Source organism: Siniperca chuatsi, linkage group LG14 (assembly GCF_020085105.1).
Source record: "Siniperca chuatsi isolate FFG_IHB_CAS linkage group LG14, ASM2008510v1, whole genome shotgun sequence".
NCBI classification, from domain to species: domain Eukaryota; kingdom Metazoa; phylum Chordata; class Actinopteri; order Centrarchiformes; family Sinipercidae; genus Siniperca; species Siniperca chuatsi.
In genome coordinates, this window is record NC_058055.1 from 15,367,648 (window position 1) to 15,392,329 (window position 24,682).

Genomic DNA, 24,682 nt, shown 5'->3' on the forward strand with positions numbered 1-24,682 from the left:
ACCTGCACCTCGTCTCCGTGTTCTCCCACCACCTCAACGAGGCGTGAGACCAGGTCAGATACAGCGTGGTTGTTGATTGGCTGTTTGAGGGCTCTGAAGATCTGGAAAGAGCGTCCAGCATAGTGACGTGAGGAGCTACACAGAGCCGTCTGTAAAGCCACATCACTCAGCTGGTGCTCCAGGTGGAAGTCTGTGTAAACACATGGGTACAAAGGCACATAAAGATACACACAAACACATGCAGGTTTGTCATTAATCAATTATTGCTACAGTTTTGGAGATAAGGGTTATTACTTGTAACAAATGACCTAATTGTTGAGAATGTTGGCAGTCTCTATTTGCCCATAGACTTTATTATGCATTGTGTGCCAATATGTTTTATAGGCTTTAAAACAAATCAATTGGAAATGGGATATGGATTTTCAGAAATGTGAGCGTGTGAGCCCTGATATTACTGTTATTCAATGAAAGACATTTGGCATTAACGTGAGCGGCTTCTCACCTGACTTGGACTCCTTGAAGACAGAGACGACGTGGCGTAGGAAGTTGGAGAGCTGCTCCGTGCTCTTGGAGTTGGGGTTTTTTGGTGTGATGTCCTCATGCACCCACAGTGGCCCAAACGCTCTGAGCAACAACAACACAGTACTCCAGGCACTGTTTACCCACCACCAGTAGCACCACATACATGTTACACAAGCACTTAAATATGTGCACAGTGCAGAGTGTGCACTACAGTGAGATTTTCACACACACACCCATACGCACTTCACAAACACACCTGCTCAAACATTTTTACACCAAAATGCAGCAGTGGTGCTTCTAGAATTGCACAAAACGTCACTGGAGGTGTGCGTACCTGGTGGAAAGGAACTCAATGAGTTTGTTTGTCTTCTCATCCGTTTCATTGGGCGTATCTTCAAGGTCCTCCAGGTCATCAGGTGTTACAAGGGGCAAATTTCCAACACTGCCTGCAGTGCTGCCGCCACCCAAACTGGCAGAGGAAGAGTTGGAGGTGGAGCTGAGGCCGGAGTCCACCACTGGAGACGTCTGCCACTCTCGCAGGAAGTCAGGTGCATCTAAGGGAACATGATTATAGACTATATAGAATTAAGTGTAATATTATTATATTGCCCTGCAGTTTCATCCTATTTTTATGTATTGTACTGTTTCAGTGTATACTTTTATCGGTTCTCCCATGTGAAAACTGATTGAACAATCATTTCTATACACCGGTAAATGTCACAGGATTAATAAATGTTTGCATGCATGTTGAGTATTTTCTACTTACGTGACTGCTGGTACTCTGTGTGGTAGCTGGACTTAATGGTGAGGGTCTTGTTGTCACTGATCTCTCTCGTCAGCATCAGAACTGAGGCTATTACCTGGAAACACAAAAAGGAGGGTTCTTCAGTGACCATTGAAATTTAGCCAAAGCCCTGTCGATGGGTGTATGAATTCATTTTTGACTGAATAGCTTTCTATTGCAACTATATGCAATGTGATGTTCAGGCTAAAATTGCATAATTATGTATAAGTATTAGGATCCCACTCTGACCTGGAAGTTGTTGTTGCAAGAGAGGGCAATGAGGAGGTGGAGAAGGAGACGTTTGCTGTGTTCATAGACCTCTGGTCTGTAGTGGTCCAGACCTGGCCCATAAAATACACATCCAGTAAGACAACAACAGGATTAAGATTACTATACTTTAACAGGCGGGTACAGATACATTCAAAGGAGAAAAACACAGCAAAATAATTTTGTGCCTAGTTAGTTTTTGTTATTTTAGATTTTGATTAGCTTATATTGATGCTGACGTTTATCTGCATATCTGTCGTGCTGTAAAAAGGATAAAATATATTAAGAGAATTGAAATATTGCTTGATACTGTTGCTGTGCCTGGAAATGTTATAGTTTCTTAAATGCCCATTTGTACAAGGGCTTGTTGTGCTTCATTGGTTGGTATGACAACTCCCAACCAGGGAGCTTGTATCTCCTGTTTCTTATGTACAGTACGTAGATTACTATAAATAAAACATTTGTTCCAACACACTACCAGTAAAAAAAATCATGAAACAATACAACATGGATTCTAAGACAACTTCATGCACACAGTAACATCGGATTGGATGATAAATATGTAATAGGTATGTGTCCTCATGATAGATAATACAGTCTTGGTGAGAAATGCAGGCCCTGGGGAATGTGTCTATGTCTATAGTGACACAAGAGAACGGTCCGTCCTGAAACGCATGTCTGTGTGGGATGGAGATAAAACTTCACACTGTCACGCTATGAGCTGATTGTCACAGAAAATACCTACACAGCTCAAGGTTATTTTTGTGTGTATGTGTTGGTGTGTGAACACCCTGTTGACACCCAGTGAACGATGATTTTATCTTTTTAGTTCAAGTTCCTTTAAGTTCACCTCATGTTCTCTCTTTGGGAGATAAAAGTGAGACAAGCTGGAGAACTTGTCTGAGTTTATACGGTTGGCCAGCCAGCTAGTCCAGTTTTTCACATAGGTATATTGCACTCTCCAAAATGACCTTTGGCCGTGTGTGTTCTTTTTACGGTTTCCTTTGTTTTAATTACACTCTTTTTTTCCTTTTTTTATTTCCAAGATTAATCAGCTAAAGGCTAGATTTGTACCAAGACAAATGTAGACCAAAGTTGAGTTCTGTGTATGTGTGTGTTGTGAACACCTACCCAAGAAGAGGGCATGTAGTAGCAGGGGCAGGTGTAAAGCCCAGTCTTCTCTCACGCTGTGGTCCACCACCATTTCAGTCATAAAGATCACTGCAATGTTACACCTGAGGACCAACACACACAAATTTAGCGAGTGCACAAAATATCAACAACACTTGGTCCTTCCATAGGCTGTGGGGTGGTGTACTGAGTAGTGTAACCATCCTTCAAGGCTGGAGTTCAAGCTTATGAGACATCAGTTAGCCCACATGTAGTTTCCTGGAGCAATTATCCTGAACATTCAGCTCTGATAACACTTCTGTTATGTTATTCAGGATAAAGGGACAACAAGAAAATAATTCTGTCTTTCAATCAAATTAGGGCTGCAGCTAACGATTATTTTCATAATAGATTAATTTGCTGATTATTTTCTTGATTATTCATTTTGGTCTATAAAATCTTTGAAAATAGGGGAAAATCCCTGTTTTTTGGAGTTCAAGCTAGCGTCTTCAGGTTGCTTGTTTTAACAACAGTCTAAAACCAAAGATATTAAATTTACTATAATAGAGGACTCAAAAAATGTAAATGGACACATTTGGCACTTTTTCTTAGAAAATTGTCAGTCATAATAGTTGCTGATTAAAAAAATTCTGTTAGTTAACTAATCAAAGAATCAACTAATTGTTTCAGCTCTAAATCAAGTCAACACACAAAAAAGCTCCAGATTAATTTCATTCAAGAGAAAACCTGTATTCTTTATTGGTACCTCTTCAATTTCCTTCAGTCAAAAAGAGGATCTGTATCAGTAAGTTAAAAATGAGTTTGAGACAACTGAGACACATATTGTGCAAAAAAATGATTCACAGGAAGTTTTTTAGGCAGGTGTATCTGTCACTCAGTGTACATCATCATTCAAGTCTTATCCCAGAAACTGGTTTTGTGTATATATTGTTACTGGAATCGTGGGGCTTCTCTGAGTACTGAATGATAATTAACATGACAAACTGCAAGTACAGAAACTGTATTTGCCTTAATATGAAGCCCCAATAATGTAATATAACAGCTCGCTCTCCTGAATTTCATTTTCATCTCCTTTTAAGTAATGTTTTTTGAGGTGTCAAAAGAAATGGAGAAGATAAATCAGTAAATCCCTTTAAATATCCATTCTTTACATAGCCAAGACAGAACAAGCTGGCTAGGTTTCATTCTGTGCTTGTGCTTATCAGACCATCTGTGAGTTGGTGTAACTAGTCTGTGTAAGAGAATACCTTGCTTGCTGACTCTGCTGATATGTTGCTGATAACTTCACTATTACAACTCTGAGTCTGTTTTCTGTGTGTGATTTTTGCGGTTGTTTTCAGAGTAGCTTGTCTGTACAGTGTGCATCCATGTTTGTTTGTGTATACCTATGCAGCGGTCCTCTAGGTGTGATGGTTTCTGGAAGGTAGTCAACCAGAGGAGCCCAGCAGCCTCCGTTAACAGGCATCGGTAACGGCTGAGGATGGTTGGTCTCCAGAACACCCAGTAGCCAACCAGCATATGGTGGGAGTGGGTCAGCTGCAAAAACAGACCAATACCAAGATTTAGTTAATAAAAATATACTTGAAACATATATCCCATACACACGGGGCATGCTGTTTCTCTGAACTTTAATGACATCTATTCAAAATACGCAGAGCATAGACTGTCAAGCACAAAAAAGGTCTCCCCACATGAACATCAAAGCAGTGAGAAACATCTGATGTGACATTTCCAAACCATTCAAAACGTGTGGAATTCCAAACATGCTAACGATAAGTTGCAGTCCAGGTATTTAAATAACAAAGTGGTTCTTCAGCATTGTAATTTACAACTACACTATACTAATACAATCTTGCATTTTCTTTTCTTTGGACAAGTCTAAACATACTCAGTTTTGAAATGTACACAGAAATATTTCAAATAAGGGAGAGAAAATCTTTCACAGATTTTTATTGACATTTTGACACAAGCAGAATCTATGGAAATGTAGAGACTGTAATGAGAAATGAAAGTAATTGTCGTTCAGTGAAAGTCTTGTATTAATTTTCGATGTTTAATATGTAGCTTAAAGGTCCAGTACGTAGGATTTAGTGGTATCTAGCGTTGAAATTGCAGTTTGCAACCATTTAAATACAATCCACTTGGATCATCTTCCCGTTCCAAGCGTGTAGGAGAAACTATGGTGGCCGCGAAACTTGCCGATTCTGTAAAATGACGATTTATCGTTTTTACACTTTGTTTTTGAACAGATTAAACACACAAGATATATCGTGTTAATTAGCGAGCTTTCGAGGTGCTGGTAGGTGGATTTAGAGAGAGCCAGGCTAGCTGTTTCCCCCTGTTTCCAATTTTTTTTTAAAAATTGTGTGTACTGTGTGTAAAATAACTGTATCAGGTCAAACGTTGGCTTGGTGAAAGTGTCCCCTGCTCAGACATGAAAGGTCCAGTTTTTGAAAAATGTACATACCCATGTACTTGTCTGGTTACAGCTCTGCTTCGTCACATGAGGACTACAGCAGCAGACTCACACCTGCAAGCTAAGGTCTTACATGTAAGTGGCGAACCTCATGAACTGACAGGTAGAATCCATGTCCTGGAGCTCTTTTAAAATGACAGACGGCTGTGAGTCCTCGTGGGCTGTGTGTGTAAGTACACATTGTACAAGGCCAGCAAGTTTGTACATTCATTCTCATGAGAACCAAGACAACTTACTCTTTTCATCCTCGTAGGAGCCTCCGGAGCTGTTGCTGTAGCGAGACTCCAGTCTGTTGTGAGCCCTGGCCCTGCTGAAACAAATGCATAACATTCAAAGTGAAATTTAGAGTTTCCAGATTACAGTCTTAATCTGTGACTGAAAAGTTTGAAAGTCTTATGTTAATATCACTGCATAACTGATATGATGCTAACATGTTTGACATATTTTATCTACTTGCACAAGCCTCTTGAGAGATTGCTGACTTTTGAATGAAACACGAGTCTCAATGTGACAGCACATTCAGCTACTTTTTGCCAAAGCCTAGCCAATACAAGTATATAAAAAATGTATTAATACTGACCGCTCTTCACTCTCTCTGACCAGCTTGTTCTCATCTGTGTCTGGCAGGTTCTCCTGACCAGCCACCACAGTGTTACTGCTGGAGGTGGTGCCTACACATAAGACATTTGAGAGATAACCTTCAGAAATACAGTACAGTCAACCATCTGTCACATAAAAAGGTGTCAAGATCAAATTGAAATGTTGAAAATATCATTTGACATCAGAATGTGACAGACACCTGTCTGTGAGGTGGAGGCTTTGTTGCTGGCAGCAAAGCGATAGAAGGGAGGGTTGTCACAGTGTAAGACCACAGGGTTGACTGGGTCAGTCTGCTGCAGCTCAAACAGAAGCTCCTCCATAGTCTGGATGGTGTTGTTGCGACACAGGTAGATCACCACCTTCTTGATCTAAAACAGATACAAATGTACAGTATTCATTGGTTTAACTGACATTATCTCTACATATTTGTTATGGTATTTGTTATCATCACAAAATGTAATACATGACCCAGTATCTTTGTGGCAATCATTTACATTTCATAATATTTTATATTATTTCACCAATAAATCACTTTGAAAACTGGGAGTTTCAACAAGGGCTTTCATGCAGTGGCTTTCAGTTTTAGAGCAGTGTGTCAGTGTGTGCAGACTACACTTACATAAGGCAACAGTGTGGTATCACTGCTGACTCCACACAGGCTGATAAGGAACTGCAGGGTGATCCGTAAGTTGTTGCTCCACCTCTCGTTGGACACCAGAGCGTTCCAGGCATTCTCAATCTCTGGGCCAGGAACCTCGTCTCCGTACTGATAAGGGAAAAGAAAAATCCAGTTGAAAGGCAGGAGATTTCACTGGAAAAGGAAGAGTAATTTCACAAATATGGCTTCCTACCTTAGCAGTCATGAACATGAGGTTGTTGAGCACCAGTGAGGTCGCCTGCAGGGAGCCCCAGCCGTTACCTCTCAGACTGGGGGACAGACCCATGCCCTGCCCCTGACCGTGAGGTTCTTCCTCTGGTGTACAGGGGCTTGAGGCAGGGGGTAGAAGCCCTGTGTCCACTAGCTCAATGTTACTAAGCCAGGGTAGCAGGTAGGATAGCATGATCTGTCTGCCGTTGGGGTGGGTGGTTGAGAAACGCTGGCTCACCTCTGCATGGAAAAAAAACAAAAAAAGTCAGAGGAATTAATGTTATAAGTGCCTTGAGGAAGCTGAGCATTCTTTAAAGGTGATCAATAACAGGAACAAAACACACTGGGAGCAAATTTAACAACTGTAACTGGAGAATAATGGCCTCTTGGGAGTTTTGAATGTGAGGGTGAGCATTTTGGGAGCACCTCTGTTTCCTTAATCTGATATGCAGTGTTTGCTGTTGAAACATGATAGTGTAGGGAGACATAACAGGCTGGGGCGTGGAGTTTCTATTTACGCCTGCAATTAGGATGTACTGTTCTCCACAAAATAAATAGGATTCCAGTCTTGGCCCGGTTTCCTGGACTTTGTAATGAAGTACTCCAGTATCTTGTACTTTGTGACACAAAAGTGTTCCACAGAAGAGCTGACTTGATTTTTCAGTGCATAACCTGTGTACATATTCACTGTGTAAATTGTACCTGAGAAAAGAGGCAGAGTGAGTTCTGGGTACATGCTGGCCAGCTGGATGGAGAGTTGAGACAGGTTGACGCTGTACAGGGGTGGCAGGGGGCCGTGTGTTCCATACAAAATATTACCAGGCTTCTGCTCCACCATCCGCTTTGAGTACGCACACAGCTTAGACTCCAGCACCTGCAGATATAAAAGTTTCTTTTACAGTCAAAATGCAATGTAAGGTTTTGGCTTTATGCTTGTGTTCTCTTTCTCACCTCTTTTTGTGAAATTAATACATATTTAACATTGGAACTGTGTTTTACTCTTCTTGTGTGCTGTATGTTCGTATGTACCTGCATCAGCTGCATGGAGATTTCATATATTTCCCTGCTGGTGTCTGAGGCTTTGAACAACACCAGATTGAGCAAGGTCACAAGGTCACATGGGTAATTCCTGGCAAAGTAAGGAGAAATGGTCATTAGTTGCTAGTTACACTGAAAACTAACTCAATGAATGTTATCAGACAGTTGTGAGCAGTGTGGGAAATTACATTTTAACAAAAGAACACAAAGTATGGATGTAGTATTATCTCATTGGTTAAACTGTAGCCAAGCTAAAAACTCCCATAGAGCTTCGTTACATATAATTTACTGGATGTTTTTGCAAGTCTCATAACGAAGACAGTAGTAACTGGCCTTTGTTTATCTTTTTAATTCTTTTGTAAGTACATTATTAAAAAGATGTACCCTATCATTTTCATGTTGCAATAGCAGTTTTATTTAAACTCTCCAGTGGGGAGGCCAGAAGTTATAGAGCGCTTTCCCTGGAGCTGATGGATATTCAGTGTCTTCATAGAGCAGCAGTGCAGATTCTAACAAATGTAACAAATGCATGATTCCCTACCTGTTACCGCAGACAGTGGCGATGGCCTTGAAGCAGCCAGATGCCAGCTGGTAAGATCCAGTGAAGCAGCGGTCCACGGCCCAGTTGAACAGATTGATTTGGTCTGGGTTCAGTTCTAAGAGCAGGATGACCACCTCACACCCCAGGCGGTGCACCTAAGGCAAACAGATGTTATTATGTTGAGGGACTACAATTATACAATCTCATTAAGGTGTACTGACCAGAAAAAATGAAATAACATATAGAAAGCTCTTGTGCAACAAGTTAAAGGCAACATTTGATCCCAGAGTTGACCTACCCGTATGTCATGGCAGGCCAAGATGTTGTCAAGCCATTTGTAGAGATAGCCGTCAGTTGAGAGACCTACATTGTCAAATACTGGACCGCAACATAGAACTGCTGACATGGCCTAGGTGACAGAAGTTAAGCTGAGTTAATGCTGAGGTTTCTGTAAAATATAATGAAAGGAAAAAATGAATGAAAAATTGCTGTGTGGTAGGGCTTGGGAGTGTGGATATTGTTTACCTTGAGAGCACAGTACTGGTAACGAGTGATCTGGTGGTTACGGTCACTGTAACGATCGAGGGGAGTGAACATGACGCTGAAGGGTCCAGCCCATTGGCTGAAGAGGATGAAGAGATGGTGTCTCAGAGACTGTTGAGGGAAGAGAAAGCGCCTGTGGTGGACTGCACAAATGTGAGGGTGAGAAAGAGAAGTGGAGGGTCAAAACAGGAGACAGACATTTGTAATCTATGAGCATTTTTACTGACTGGCTGCAGAGCACTGCTAAATCCACAGCAATTACATCTACTACCACTGAAAGACCAAAGTAATAAAAATGATTTACCTGGAACACACTGGATGAGATTAGCTACCATCCCGCTGAAATGGGCTCTGATGTCTTTAAGCACATCCAGCTCCTTCTCATTCTCAGCCTCCAGAAGCATCCGCGTTAAATCCACATATTCAAGGAACAAGGCACCCAGCGCCAGGGAGTCACGCTCCAGTGCTCCATTGGTGCTATAGAGGAGGAGAAGGAAATCTAACTTTGGTAATCATAGAGCTCATCTTTGATGTTAGATAGGGACTGTTACATGTGTATCAGCAGGCTAGAAGTTACAGAAGGATGAATATGTATCGACAGGGAAAAGCATGATTACACATAAGTTGCATTAGCCCAAATGCATAAGGAAAGACCATAACAAAAACAACTAGAGGACAATCAGTAGATTAGATGTGTGTGCTACCTGTCACTGATCACTCCTGCATTAGCCAACAGTTCAAAGATCCTCAGCAGCTGCAGCCTGAGAAGATCCCTCCTCTCTCTGCGCTTCTTGTTCTGAAAGCACAGACAGGTTTTTAATTTACTGCTGTACAGGGAAGTATGATCAAAGTCCTCAAACAAACAATGTTAATTCTGCAATTGAAATGAAAATTATACTGGGATAACGGGTTTTTAACTTTACATTAGCAGTACAAAAAATCCATACGTCCATTTACATAAATAATAAATTACTGACTTGGAAAACATCTCTAATAGCTATGAGCATACACTACACCCAACATGAAAGATACACTTCTTCACTCTTATTAACTGCCGTATATAAAAGAAGTCTAACCCTGGTTTAACATTATACTTCATCAAGAGTATATTTTCACAATTTTCTGTCTGGGATCAATAAAGTTAATCTAATCCTGTTTCAGTGCAGTCAGTGCATTGTGTTCCTCTCTCACTGTGTGTGTGTGTGTGTGTGTGTGTGTGTGTGTGTGTGTGTGTGTGTGTGTTACCTCAGGCCTACGTTCCAGTGCTTCCTTCATCAGTGGATGGAGTTCTTCGACTAGCTCCCTATAAACACGCAGGATCAGAGAGGGCAAAAATCAATTGACTGCTTCATTGCTAAATGAGACTGATCAAATCTTTCTTCCTTGTAGATGGAGGACAGCCTGATTCAAGGGAAAAGAATGGTGTTTGTAACAGATATCTATCTTGTGCAACCCAAATGTCACATGCCCTAAAACCACTAATCCTAAAACATCCTCAAACACAGTAATGTTAGACAAATTTGTCTGGGGAGACCTTAATCTCTTTAATAACAATGAGCGCTCTTTTGGAAAACATTTCAGGTTAAAAATAGAATGATCTCTTTTAAACTGAAATACCTCCCTTTCACAATGGACCCTCTGTCCTTTGAAAAAATGTGATACATCTCTGTCCCTCTATGAATTCTCTTCTACATTAGTGACGCAGTTTTCTTTGTTCTCTGGATGTCTCAGAGGCATGCAGCTCATCTCAGTTATGAAGAGAATGTAAAGACAGATGGGAATAATAAGAATGGAGCGTAAAAAGACTTTTCTTATGTAAGCGATAAGGTCCAAATCTAGCACATCATCCATTTTCTATTGTAATCTAAATATGTCCAGTGTCATTCCCTCCATTCTGGCTTTAAAGTGTTTATTCACTGCCAAAGCAAAGGCATGGGTCACATAAAAATAGCAAACAACTGTTTTATGATTCATGAATGGTCATCTGAGCAATAAAACAGAAATTAGTTTTTGTAATTAACAAATTATTTGACATCTTAGTAGGTAAAACAATATGTAATAATAATAATAATAATAAAACTTTATTTATAGAGCACTTATCAAAACAAAGTACAAAGTGCTTCACAACAAGAGAAATAAAATACCACAATGAATGACGAAATATAAGAAATAAAATACATAAAATACACAAAAGCAATAAAATGTGTATGATGTGTATGACACGATCTGTGTGTGTATTGTCGATGTACATGTTCCCGTTCTAGTACCTGAAGACCAGAGCATTTGTGCATCCAAACCCCAGCACCAGAGACTCTGTGATCTCCAAACTCTCAGCTCTCATCAGTGGGACCAGCTGTTTTAAAAGCCAGGCTACTGAAGGAGTGCCTATCACCTGAGAGATAAAAAACAAATACACAAACATGGATCACGCAACATTAACAAAAACTAAAACAGATCCAAATTTACTAAAATCTGGTAACAATACACTTCACTTTTACACAATCACTATCATTGTTAATGAGTCCAGGGTTAATGAGTTCACCTATTTAACATTTTAAAATGTCAGATTGCCAATACTTTTTGTTCTTGAATAGGATTAATGATGACTGTGCCTATATGACTGTAAAAAAGGCTCTCTACCTGAAGATTATTCATTCATTCATCAGTGCATCAGGTCAGAGCAACAGTCTATTCAATATTTTCTCATAGAGCTGAAGCGATTAATCAGAAAAATAAAGTCGATCAACTATTTTGATAATCAATTAATCTTTGAAGTCATTTTTCAAGCAAAACTACCCATTATTCTCTGGTTCCAGCTTCTCCAATGTAAGGATTTGTTGCTGTTTCATATCATCATAAATTGAATATTTTAGGATTTTGGACTGCTGGTTGGACAAAACAAGACGTGAAGTTGTCACCTTGGGACATTTTTCCCCCACTATTTTCTGACATTTTAGAGACTAAATGATGAATCAATCAATCGAAAAATAATCAGCAGAATAATCAATACTGAAAATAAACATTAGTTGCAGGCCTCTTTTCCCTGACTATCTGTGAAATTCCAAAGCTTTTCAGGACCTGTAAAAGATGAAATAATCCCAAACATTTCTAGACTTTCCAGATTTCTTAAGAACTCTGGTATCTTTTTTCTGCACAAACACACACCTTGTTGTCATAGCTGACGCTGCCGTCGGGCGTGGTGGCAGTGATCTCTGGTGTGGAAGCTCTGAGGTGACCGGGGGACATGATGCTCGGCTTAGCCACACCTAGACACAGGATCAGGTAGTTACGCCACAGAGAGATGTAATTGTCACTGGAGCCTGCCGTGCTGGTCTTCTTAGCATTCACTGGACTGCTGCAGAAAGACAAAAGGAGAATAGGCAGGTGGTCAGATATTTTAATCTTTCATAGACATGGATTATTTTTTGTATGAGATATGTGATCATTCTATGGTCACAGACATTTTGCAGGGCGCTCCTTGATATTGGTTGTTATTTTGGTTATTAAAGTAACAGTTAAATGCCTAAAATGTACAATATAATAAATGTGTGTTCTTGTACTTGGGGTCAACCAGTGGCAGTAGCAGCTGTAGCCGTGTGAAAGCGTAGGGCCAGGCGTATCCCAGGGCGATGGGGCAGTGTTTGGGCAGGTGCTCCTGCCGCAAGAAAATGTGCAGGCAGAGCACCCACGGGTCCTTCACACACTGGGCAAAGATCCAGACATGGCTGGGGCTCTTCACGTCATAGGAACTGCTCACCAGTCGAGCCGTCCACTCCACCAGCCACTGGAGGTCAACATGGTGGCTGAGAGGCAAGGTAGACTGAGGGAGGGGACGAGAAGGAATTTAAGAATGATACACAACAGCAAAAGAGAAGACTGTGATATAATATAATCGGATGTCCTAATGTCACTTATACACTCTTAACACAATTACATACCGAGTCAGAGACAGCTACATGAACAAAGCTGTCCATTACAGCTGGGCTCAGCTGATCCATGACCTCTATCATGGGTTTGTCATCGTCCTGGAGGGGAAGACATTTATAGAATAAGCTATTTTTATAACAGCGTCATACAATGTGAGAGAATTCACGGGCTGCATATTATCACAGCTCAGCTACGGTCAGATGGCTCTCCTTCCATCCTGCTATTTCCATGTCCTTTCTCCCTCTTCAGTAGAAATTTGCTACCAGCTGCCTGATACACGTTGGTAATAATTTGTCTTTGGCCTGTATATTCATCTATTTTTATACACTTAAAATCTATACAGAAGTTTAAAATGTTTGGTGAAATGAGTTTCCTGTTCTGTACCTCAGCATGTCCCAGAGCTGTGAAGAGGCAGCGTATTTCTCTTAACACACCGACTGCCAGCTTCCTCGTGCTTATCTGACACGAGCAGAGGAGCAGCAGAGCCAGGCCCTCAACCGCATGGAGCACTGAGCAATGAGGGCTTCGCTCTGGCAGTCTGGGGCTAGACTGATGGAGAGAGAAAACAAAGAGGGAGGAGAAGTTAGTAAAGAGTAACAAATACTACTGTTCGTCAACCATCCCTGTCTCATCCTTGCCATTTTAGCTATACAAACCTCAACTCCACCTCGTGTCTTCCCCTGGAGCTGCAGAGCTAACCTCCACTGTGTGAGCAGCTGGAGAAGGAGCTTCACAGATGCATCCTGCAGACCCTGATGGGTGTCTTGGACCTGGAGTAGTTTGGAAAGGGACATTTATAGAAGGGCTGCCAATGTCAATATGTTAGTATATATGAATCAGTCTAGTCCTGTGCCTCCTTATAAGCCTCCTGTGGCACAGAATATAACTTTGAAAGGGTAAGCTACACTACACAGAATCAACTTAAACCATGGAGACAGATAACTAGGATCAACATTTAATGGCTTCTGGTTTTAAACAATTTACATGCACATAAAAAAGAGACAAAAAAGTGCTGTTATAGCTGTTAGAGTAAAATGTACATAAGTTATCCCATTTATGTTTTGTTCTTAGTGACCTTTAAAGTTCACAGCAATGCTGTGTATGTATGTGTGTTATTAAACTTGTGTCTGTGAGAATAACAGGAATGCAACCTGCTATCCCATGACCGGCAGGGCAGGCTGACACCGTACCAGATGATCTCGAGAGTAGTGGCTGCTCCAAGGCCGCTCTCGCAAGATAAACCTGATAACACCGCTTTGTTCTTTCTTAAGTAGCAGTATACACTTCCCCCACTCCTTAGAAAATTATGTAACAGGGAATCTCCTAAACTGAATAAAAAAGAGGAGGATGCATAGATGCACTTCAGAGTGAGTAGGAGATGTAACTGAATGCATCTATGCTTACTCTCCTCGAGTAAAACTTAAGTTAATGCCTTTGTCTTTCTTTCCTTGTATATGATTTAAATGTTCTAGGTGTCTTGAACCTGACATTAACAATCTACTTTGAGTTTTGTATTTCTATGTTGGTTCTCAATTTCACCTTTCTCAATTATGGGTATATTTTAGGATTCTGTGTAATTATGAATACATTTGTGCTAATGTTAAAAACAGTAACAATATATGTTTTTATGACATTTCAAAATGTGATTAAATATCCAGTTAATCATGATTAATCACTCGAACAGTGAAAAGACCTATTAAGATTACATCAGAGTACAACAAACTCATCTTCTCAATCTATATTACTATTTCCTTCTGTTATCTAGCGTTCAATTATGTGCACAATAAACCAAGCCTAAACACGGAAGTACAACCAGTGCAAATGCAGGATAAAATCTTTTTACTGTCTAGGTAAGTGCAGGTTTCTTTCAAGTGCAGTTATACCTCGCGCAAAAGGAAATGTGTGTAACCAAACAGGACGTCTTCTCTCCAGTCAGAGAAATCAAGTAACAGGCTCTGCAGGGAGTTTTGGGAAATAAGACGAAGCTCATCGTCCATGTGCACCGTAAGTCTGAGGGATTGATGACAACATATTATTTAATTATCAGTGATAACTTAAAAGGATAGACCTGAAATAAACATAAAGCATTAAGTTGTCCTGTCCCTAACTCACCGTGAGAGAAGGTCAATGAGCTCAGGTTTGGACATGGCATCAGGGAGGATACGAGGAATGGCAGCCACACATGTCCTGAACAGGTCGATTTTAGGCTTCCTTTCACCACTGAAAGATCAAAGATGGAGGGGGACATTAAGCATGCTAACACTTGCTTGAGGCAGGTAAAGTTAGCCCTTTGTAACTTTGTTTATTGAAAATACAGGTCAGTCATGTTTGCAAAAGTTAACAATGTATCTACTATAAACATGAAAAACATATTTATCACATATTGTAATTTGTCAGGCCTTGTACCAAAAGCTTAGTCACTAAAATAGCATAATTTCAAATAATTTACAAAGTGAGTGAAAGGGGCATCAGTGTTTTACTTGTAAATGTTCATATTTCTGTGTCTCGTTTTCAAATTAGGCTTTAATTATAGTAACAGAACAACCCTCAGCACTAAAAGGCTGAAAAAAACAGTTCTGTTGCAGTAATTTGTAGTTACATACGTGATCATGTCCTCTGGTTCTTTGTTGAGCATCTGGACGCTGGTGAGCATCATACAGCGACCCACCTCCTTATCCAAGTGTCTCAGGATGTTGTCCAGAGCCTTTCGCACCTGGGAGTAGTACAAGGACATGCCTGTGAAGAACAGAAAGAGACAGTACATGGAGTTAGAGACTACATTCAAATTGCACTAGCTTGAATGCCTAAAGACACAAACAGACCTATTAGTTTGGCTTCCTCTTCAGTAAGCGTCTTGCTGAGATAAGTTTTCTTCTTCTTCAGAGAGTTTCCAGAGGGCAGAGTGGCTCCTGTGTTGGGCATTGGAGGTTCTCCGTCCTTCTGTTGCAGAGCATCTGCTATCACCAGGAACGCCCGTAGACCTATGTTCATACGCTGGAACACAGATAAAGCACACCATCCTTACTGCATACTGGAGAGTCTGTATCAAACGCAATGGCAAATTTGTAGGGATTGAGTAAATGCACATCACCGGCAGTGCTTACACTTTGACAAGCAAAATCTATATGCTGGAAGACACAGCAGAATCTCTACTACTGTATATAAATGTTTATTTAGGATGATTATTTCAAAAACATATTCAATAATTCAGTGGTGCTCAATATGGGATTTGTTTTTCTAATTAGAAGTGATCTTACAGTGTCTGAAATTTACTACTACAACATGTATATGATTAATGGTTTATATATTGTAATCTCACAATCCTAATGTCTTACTGTAATTGTACATATTTCTGAATTATCCAAAACATACTCACCACACTAGTGAGTGTTTATAATGTCTTTACTGTGGTTAAAAGAGTACTCCACCGATTTAGCATTGCACTTCTATAACACTGTCGGACACTGATGGACAGTTGTAAAAAAAGAAAGATTAAAATCGATGCAGCAGAATCAGAGAAATATTTTATTTTACGCATTCGTCTTCCTTGTCAAAACCTGGCGCCTACATTACCTACAATGCAACTCGACCGCTGACAGTTCGTGGGAGATTCAGATGTGTTATGTTGTGCTCACATTGCATATGATCAACCCCATGTGCATTTAATTCAGAAGCTCCAACAGAGAGCATACTAATCTTCACCTTCCTCGCTGACTGAAGACAAATAAAAATTGGAATGCTCAACCTTGGATTGTGGCCAGGGGATATATACACTGTTGATCATCTGTGTGCGATTGTGTGCACGTGATTGAATGTCCGTGTCTACTCTCTTTACCTCTGGGTTGAGACTGAAGGCTTTGGCAGGTTTCCCAACGCTCAGCAGGTCAAATATGATCTCCTTCATGGCGAAATCCAGTCTCTCCTGAACAGAGGACAAACATACCAGTGTTACAGGATTTCAGAGTTAATGTGGTGTGAGGCAGCTAGTACATCTACTGTATGTCACTTATGGTGCACAGATGGGACTTTTTTTATTACATAACTGATTATATAGAGAAATAACACATGAAAAAAGAGATGTAAAGTCTTTTTTTTATCTATTCATCTAGAGTTATTTACACTAAATGTCATACATGCCTGTGGTGACAGCAGAATCTGTGGTGCCTTGAAGAGGCACTACACAAAACACAACAATCCCCACTTCATTCCTACATCTAAGACTTCATGTGAGTTTGTACATGAGAGTGGGTGCAAGTGTCATACACACCTGTGCAATGAACTGGATGATCTTGACGAAAATATTAAGGGGCATGTCTCTGGGCACAACGCTACGACTCCCTTTGGGGAACAGAGTGGAGGTGATGGACGTCAGACGACTGGGGGATGAAGGAGAGACAAGAGAGAGGAGACACAGGCAGAGAGGGAGGCGAAAGTTTTGAGACATAAATAACTCAGTAAAATCATTACATGTTTTGCTTTTAAATGATAGTTAAATCATTTCCACATAATTGTTAAGAAACACGTGTAATTACCAAACTAAACAACACCACAACAGACAAGAGTGACAATGTCTGCTCTGCATTTCACTGAATTTATAACTGGGTTGTGCTTTGAAGGAAATCTGCTAAAAAAAAAAAACCTTAACATCACAAAAGTAGAAGCATAAACAGAGCTAAAACTTAGAGTTTCTGGGAAAAGTTTTCTTTGTAGTCTCATTTGAACATGATAATTATAACAAGGTATCACAATATAGTTAACAATGACATATTGATGCTAAAAACTTCACAAGTTTAAAATTACATCTTACATTTTGTTGATGAGAAATATAACTTCATGTGGCTGTTACCTCTGCGTTCCAGTGTTGCTCTCGCACTTTATTCGGATCATGTAAACCCATAGCAGGCGGTAGAGTGATTCTAGAGCCACACGTGCCATCTTGGGGTCTTTATTCTGCATTCATACACATGCAGACAAAAATGCATTTCACATACCTCCACCTAACAAACATATTTCATAGGGATTTCCTCTCAGCCAAAAAGACAAATAGAATTTCTGAGAGATATGTGGTAACACCCTGACAGGTGTCTCTCACATACTGTACCTTACAGACACGTGATAATTTATTGCATGCACTACATACACTGCTTTCTCAGCATCTACAGTGTGACTATGAATCAAACTTGTACAGAAGTCTTTATGAGCCCCCATCAATCATTATGTTTTTAACCAGTTTCCCTTGAGGCAATACATACTGATGGTTGATTTGAAAGAGACATTAGGTAGTGCTAGTGCAGCGGTTTGTTGTGTGAAGTTCAGCATTGTGTGCATGTACTGTTTGTCACCTTGTCAAAATCGTTCCCCATGGGCATAGATTTATTGACTGCATAGCTTTTGTCATAGTGATCTATACAAATAACCCCTACTATGGTAATGCTTGCATTTGCAGGGGATAGACAGAAAGGCTGACCTTGAGGTTTGAGAGGCAGTTGTTGAGGAAAATGTGCCAGCGGCTTAGGAAGAACTGCTTCTGACTGACACACAGCAGGCAGGTCACCAGCGGATACAGGGCCTGGTGTGGCGAGAGAAAACAGATGGGACACATTTGCATCAGACACTTCAAATTCAAAGTTCATTCAATGAATGTAAACATAATATAGAGACTCTCTTCTTCACAAGTTTTATTTAAACTAGGCAGCTTATTACTGTATGTCTAAACTGTATTTAGACATACAATCTTTAAATGAAGTTGAGCTGATATCTAATTTCTGAGCTTTTCCTTTATCATCTAATAACAATGGGCAATTACATTATTTCAGATTAAGCTTAACCTTTTTTCCACAATCATGTTCCACTTGTTTCAGGCCTTATAAATCCTTCATTAACCTGTTTTTGGCTGGACCGCAGCAAAGCGGGGACAGCCCTATAAATGCGACTGAGTGAGTGAGCAATGAAGTTACACCATTGGTAGGTCGAGTGTTGGAGTTTCCCCATTGGCCACTGTTATTTTAAAATGAGTAGGCGCAAATAGTCCTATATTATGTCCTCAGGAGACTTTTACAGCGAGGTGCAGACCGTCCTCAGGAGCACATTGACCATACACGGTCCAGCCATATACTAGGTTTCAAAGGTTTTAATCATCTATGTCTTCCTCTCTGGAATTAAGTCAATTCAACAAAACAAAACTCTTCTTTCTCTGTGCTTTATCTTTTCAGTAGGTTTCATGAGAAGAATAGGTGAGTCTGACGTTTAGTTCATTTATGGACTTGGAAATGTGAACAGATTTCTTCCTCCATTTCATGGACAATATTAAAGCAACAACAGCGTGAACAAGAAGAGACCAATATATGAACATTTTTTAACATAAAGTTCACATACATGAATGTGAACTTGGTATCTAGTCTGTTCAGTCATCTGGTAAAGACATGTAAGTCTGCATGCAGATCATTCTTAAACATGAATGCCATGCTAATGACCAGTGTGAATCCAGGTACACCCATGTCATGAATGGTTATGGAAATGCTAGGTTTGAGGAGCGCATCATTTACCTGTCACTCCTTATCAAAGAGGGTATTTGTTATCTGTTATCTACCTCCCATGTCAGTCTCTCAGGCACTCAGAATGTTAAAGAATAACAATTATGGAAATGCACCACATGACTGTCATTCCTATCATGTCTGTCCATTCTGCTCTGACATGGCAGGTTATTTTTTGTTTCTGTGCATGCCCATTGGCTATTCATGTGGAAAAAGTAAAAACACATTCAGTATGTGTACAGAGAGGTGTGTTAAGTCTTGAATGCATTGGTTGCTTGGAGAATTTGGAGAATCTATCAAAAGGAGCATGCATACTGGCTGAGTGACATGTCTGCAGCACGAGTCTCTGTCACAGCACGAGGAACCCATGCACATATCACAAACACCACATCAGCAGCAACCAGCAATAATGCAACACAGCAGCCTGATCCCATGTTTTCTTAGTCAATTTGTTTATCAAATGGCTATGGAATACAATACAAAGGAACGGCAACATTTAGGAGAAAACTAAAGGGAAACATTGCCTTGCTGCGCTGGACTACAAAAAATCTATGTCTTATCAAATCATTTCTGTCATCACAACAACATTTCTTGTTTTCTTCAACCTGTTTCCAATGTAAATCAACTTGTTAAAGAACTTTCTACAAATGAGTGTCTTCTCATCTTGAAGAGATTTAGGCAAGTTATGGCACTAAATTAGAGAAAAATTAAACATGACTTTTGGAAAATATTTTTTCTACATACAGTTATAAAATTGTACTGAAATGGCAGGGTTTTTCACTTGTTTTAAGAAAATAAGACTTTAAATACCAAATTACAGTAAAAAATGACTTTAAAGGAAGAGTGAGGAAACGTTTTGTTACCAGGAAAGAATTTCGTTACATTTCGGTAATCCTGCGGTTGTTGCCTTTATGGTTAAAACTTTTAGGCATGGCAAAGGGAATTTTCATACCAGTCCTGACAATTAAACAGAGTTGTTTTATTGTGAGCTTGTTCATGTAAGACCATTATCTTAATAAGGGAGATGTACTGCATCTAATTTGCTGATTCCCCTGTCTGTTTCCCTGCTGTGGTCACATATTGCCCATCTGGCACTGCTTCAAAAACTAGCCTGTGTACTGCATACTGCACTACTGTCTCCTTCCCATGGAGAGATAAAAGCCCACATGTTGGAGAGTTACAGTAAGTGCTTTCACCAATTGCTGTTAATGGAGAGGAAATGAAGAGAGATGAGCAGTGATGAAACAGAATATGGGGAGAAACTTACCAGAGAGTGTTTCTTCCTAGAGGATAGGTCCAGTGTGGTATCGTACAAACTCTCTACGAAATTTCGTAGACACGGCACGTTCACCTCATTCTTCACAGTCTGGGGGAGGACAAATAATGCAGAAGTTATAAATAGCTAATAGACCCGTGTCCTTATTCTGCTTTACTTGATGCAGACAGACAGACAAGACACGATATGTTCATGAGCTTAAGATTTATATTATTCTGAACATATAAACACTATATATTTAGACTAGCAGACATACTGTACAGCAGAAAGACAGACAGACAGACTTTTTATTTAAAAACACTAACTTCAGCCTGACTTCAAATAAATCCAACAAAGCAAAAGTGCTCTGAGCAATAAGATGAAATGCACTTACAGCAGCTACAGGTACAAGTATCTCCACAAAGAGTCCAGCTAATGAGTGTTTAATGTCTTTATCCTTCACTTCCAAGAAATACTGTGCACACTCCTAAAGACATAAAGAGAGAGACAGAGAGTCAGACACTGTGAGAGAAACAACATATGTACAAGATAATTCTGTGAATGCAAGGTGACCAGTTCAAATCCCTGTTTCGTTATGCGGGAATGACTGCAATTGTCATCAAAGGCCCAATAAACAAGGCACTTAGCCCCTAATTACTTCAGTGGAACTTCTCAGTAGCCAATAGGATAGCTCTATGATAGCACGAAACCGCTTCCAGACATGAATGTATGCAGAGAAAGAGCAAGTCTGCACTATTACTTATATTATTACGTTGTATTATACCGTACATACTTATCAACCTCTAAATCCGCTTTGGTACTTACACTTTAGCTTTTATATATTTATATATTTTAGCTTTTATACTTATATCCACTTTGTACTTAATTTATCTTACCTGTGTTATAGTGTATTGTATTTTGATTTTCTTATTACTTCTATTCCTTCTATTCTCAAGTGTGCACTGACGTGACAGTGAGCAGCTGTAACAAAAGAGTTTCCCCTTTGGGATCAATAAAGTATTTCTGATTCTGATTCTGATTCCTAAACCAGAGCCTCTTTACAATTTGTTGACATATAAATAACAGGTAAGTTACTAAATGATTTCAGCTCAGTCTACCTGCATGAACTGGAAGGAGGCTTCAAAGTCTTCCACTGGGTACATTTTGATGCGGAAGAACTTGAGTCCCATGATGAGGCTGATGGTGGACTGGATGACGTAGGGGCTCTGCTCCTTCTGCCTCAGCTCCTTCAGCTCGGAGATGAACTTCTTCCTCACTGCTGGGAACCTGCCGAGGAAACAGTGACCGGATGTGAACAGTTGCTCTATTCTCTAAAGTTTTAGTAAATGTTTTCATATCCTGGTCTCAGCTTAGTGGTGGTATGGTTTTTGGAATTACTACAACAAAGCAGCAAGATTTTTTTCACGTTTATTTGCTAATATTGTGTCATGTGTAGATTCTAATTCTTACTCCTCCATGCACCTGTTTTTTTGCATGTGCACATGGGTTGTGTGTTTGCATTTGTACCCACCATCCAGATAGATTTTACCAACAGCGCTCTGTGGGCCTATATTTAGAATGGCATCTGGAGGGGTGATGTGGGGGGAATGTGTATGTGTGTTTGTGTGTGTGTGTTCGGGCGTCAGCGTTTTTTTTGCATGTGCTTTCGCATGCTTCACATGGGGTTGCCACAGCAGTTAAGTAAGTGGAATAGTCATCAGCCTTCTGTTTAGTGCTGAGTGTTTAAAAAAGATATACATAAACACAGTATCCATAAACCAAGTTGGAAAAACACACTGATAATGCCAAGAATAAAGTATGTGCTCAGATTGTTTAAGCCTGAGTGTGCTCAACCTTTTCATAGCCCCGTGTGTAAATAATGTGCTACAAATAAATAACACTGAAAATCAAGGAAGCTTAATCAAGTGGAAAACCCATCATCCACACAGAAGACAGTCTACTTGCTAAGCTAGATGTCCAAGTATTGACTTTGATCCATTATTAGATCGATGACTGTGTTAAATGATGTGTGTGCGTGAGTGGGACAGCAGTGACTGAGCTGCCCCGTGAAGCTCTTCCATCATAGTAGTAACCACCTGGAAAATGGGACCAGTGCTCATCTCTCATCACACACAACATTAAACAGACGGAGGGCCATCATCTGGAGTGTCAAATTGGAAATTATCTCAACAAATTTGCATCAAACAATTAAAAAAAAAAAGCAATGTCAACAGACACAATTAACTACCTGTAGATATACAAACACTTAATGTGTATGCACACACAAACAGTATAAACATTAATTTGCACAGCAGTACCTGGACTGAGCTACAACTCCCACTACTTCAGCATAGAGGTCAGCCACTATGTGCATGTTGCCTGTGTTGGGTCCCAGATACCTAAGAAGGAAACACAAAAATTAACATTAACCACATACAGTGTTGTGCAGAACAGTGACAACAATATACACATTTCTTATATTTGTAAGAGCTGTGCATAAATGCATATGGATGTCATAACTGTGTCATTTGTGTTTCTATGTTATTATTCTTACCCTTCCTTGTATTTGAAGTGCTTGAAAGTCAGGTTTATAACTTCTTGGATGAGTCCATCCAAAAGAGGATGGAGGGGGATCTGGAGTGAGAGAAAAAGTTGTCATTTCATTCTGAATTCAGTATATCCACCTAAAATGAGCTACTTCCTCCTATTCTGCTCACAGTCTGGGGAACTTGGTGTGCAATATATTTTCTTGAATCCATAACAAGATCATGAATAAGCAAATTACTTTTTGCATTTGTTTGAATTTAATTACAGTTTCACATGAGTGGTGTGGGAAATACTGCATCTGGACAACTGATGTCAAGTAAGTTAATCAAAGAAGAGAGTGTTAAATATTCAAATAGTTTCCTGTGATTGTTTAAACCCTCTCACGGTATTATGCAGACATATGTATTAAAGGATTGAAACAAAGGCAAACATTACTTTAGTACCACTGTGTCTTTGTTTCCAGTGATTGAAATATTGTTTGAGCATAGTGCATTGATCACACTGTAAAATGAGACTCACCTGCTTCAAAACCTCTATAAGCACCAAAGAAAAGATGAAGTCTATTGCCAGATCTCTCCGCTCCAATAAGTAGTCCTTCTGTTGCTCATCACTGAGAGGGACAGACAGACAGAAACAGAGAGACAGAAACATTATTTTTCAGATTTACTGTAACAGTGTTGATGCTGTACAAGGGCCCAAGTGCATGCACCTGTTCTTGCCTCTGTACTCGGCATGTGAATGTGTGAGGGTCTGCTTTTATTAAATTTCCGTTAATGAATTAATTGTAGGTACTATCTGGTCCACTATGTAACTGTGTATACTCAGTGTGCAGTTTGTTTGAGATTTGGAAACAAGCTTCTACAAAGAGGACAACACCTTCAGTGCAGTTTATTGGTGTATTTTTTCAGTGGAAGTATAGTTTTACATTAGGTTTCTGATGTTTAGTGTTTCTGCTGTTTGTGCGGCAGGTTTGTAGGGTTATATATAGTTAGTCTGCCATATTAACAGTATTGCTTATTGTTTATTGCCTGTAAAGGTAATGTAAATAGTGTCTTGAAAGCCCATGTGGGCTTGAATAGAAAAAAAAAACAAACAAACAAAAATGTAATTATTGTTTTCCAATTTCCTACTCAATGGTTTTCAAGACCCTCATTACATTACTGAGTAAGAGAGACTTTTATGGTTAAGGCTTGTTAACCATGGATGTTAATCAAGCCAGGATGACTAAATAACATTTTTTATAGGAATGTAGTGAAGTAAAGTCCTGTCCATTTTGTGGTGGCTTGTTTTTCTGTGTTGTATTCATTGTGTTTATGTTGTTTTTTGACCATGCACTTTTTCGTACAGTTTAGTCTTCCAAATCTTTTCCAACTTCTCAGCTGGGTGCAGAGAATAGTTTTACAATTGAGTGTGTGTGCTGTTTGCGTCCTCTCACTTTTTTGACTTGGTGTTGGCCCTGGGTCGATATTCATGGGACTCGTCTTCCAGGCCGTTCTGCCTCTTGTACCAGTCAAACAGAGTCCTCAGGATAGACGGCAGGCAGTACTCTGCTAGAGAACTCATAGAGCTGATTAACTGTGGGTGAAGGTGAGCGAGAGAGAGAGTGAGAGGTTAATCCCATTCCCAATATAAGACAATGTTACAGCTAGA

The 24,682-nt window shown here is 39.9% G+C and overlaps 1 protein-coding gene across 14 annotated transcripts in view; it reads right to left on the reverse strand.

The window, feature by feature from the left end:
• fryb (furry homolog b (Drosophila)) overlaps positions 1-24,682 on the reverse strand; it is a 61,689-nt gene that overhangs the window by 13,675 nt on the left and 23,332 nt on the right. For 7 of the 14 annotated variants that reach the window (XM_044222140.1, XM_044222132.1, XM_044222129.1 and 4 more), the window contains exons 4-44: positions 24,468-24,607; positions 23,552-23,642; positions 23,040-23,119; positions 22,804-22,884; positions 21,604-21,772; positions 20,880-20,972; positions 20,498-20,596; positions 18,165-18,266; positions 17,544-17,647; positions 16,965-17,073; positions 16,533-16,619; positions 15,520-15,691; positions 15,301-15,433; positions 14,810-14,917; positions 14,581-14,707; positions 13,354-13,467; positions 13,082-13,246; positions 12,709-12,795; positions 12,331-12,590; positions 11,936-12,125; positions 11,038-11,162; positions 10,016-10,073; positions 9,475-9,566; positions 9,075-9,247; positions 8,753-8,913; positions 8,526-8,636; positions 8,228-8,382; positions 7,678-7,777; positions 7,351-7,522; positions 6,632-6,888; positions 6,400-6,546; positions 5,980-6,148; positions 5,761-5,851; positions 5,417-5,490; positions 4,090-4,240; positions 2,705-2,808; positions 1,556-1,647; positions 1,289-1,382; positions 857-1,097; positions 503-654; positions 3-190 (exon numbers count right to left, since the gene is read on the reverse strand). In XM_044222140.1, coding sequence (XP_044078075.1) covers positions 3-190; positions 503-654; positions 857-1,097; positions 1,289-1,382; positions 1,556-1,647; positions 2,705-2,808; positions 4,090-4,240; positions 5,417-5,490; positions 5,761-5,851; positions 5,980-6,148; positions 6,400-6,546; positions 6,632-6,888; positions 7,351-7,522; positions 7,678-7,777; positions 8,228-8,382; positions 8,526-8,636; positions 8,753-8,913; positions 9,075-9,247; positions 9,475-9,566; positions 10,016-10,073; positions 11,038-11,162; positions 11,936-12,125; positions 12,331-12,590; positions 12,709-12,795; positions 13,082-13,246; positions 13,354-13,467; positions 14,581-14,707; positions 14,810-14,917; positions 15,301-15,433; positions 15,520-15,691; positions 16,533-16,619; positions 16,965-17,073; positions 17,544-17,647; positions 18,165-18,266; positions 20,498-20,596; positions 20,880-20,972; positions 21,604-21,772; positions 22,804-22,884; positions 23,040-23,119; positions 23,552-23,642; positions 24,468-24,607 — 5,418 coding nt within the window. The remainder of the gene's footprint in view (positions 1-2; positions 191-502; positions 655-856; positions 1,098-1,288; positions 1,383-1,555; positions 1,648-2,704; positions 2,809-4,089; positions 4,241-5,416; positions 5,491-5,760; positions 5,852-5,979; positions 6,149-6,399; positions 6,547-6,631; positions 6,889-7,350; positions 7,523-7,677; positions 7,778-8,227; positions 8,383-8,525; positions 8,637-8,752; positions 8,914-9,074; positions 9,248-9,474; positions 9,567-10,015; positions 10,074-11,037; positions 11,163-11,935; positions 12,126-12,330; positions 12,591-12,708; positions 12,796-13,081; positions 13,247-13,353; positions 13,468-14,580; positions 14,708-14,809; positions 14,918-15,300; positions 15,434-15,519; positions 15,692-16,532; positions 16,620-16,964; positions 17,074-17,543; positions 17,648-18,164; positions 18,267-20,497; positions 20,597-20,879; positions 20,973-21,603; positions 21,773-22,803; positions 22,885-23,039; positions 23,120-23,551; positions 23,643-24,467; positions 24,608-24,682) is intronic. The other 7 variants (XM_044222137.1, XM_044222143.1, XM_044222136.1 and 4 more) reach the window with 4 other exon arrangements.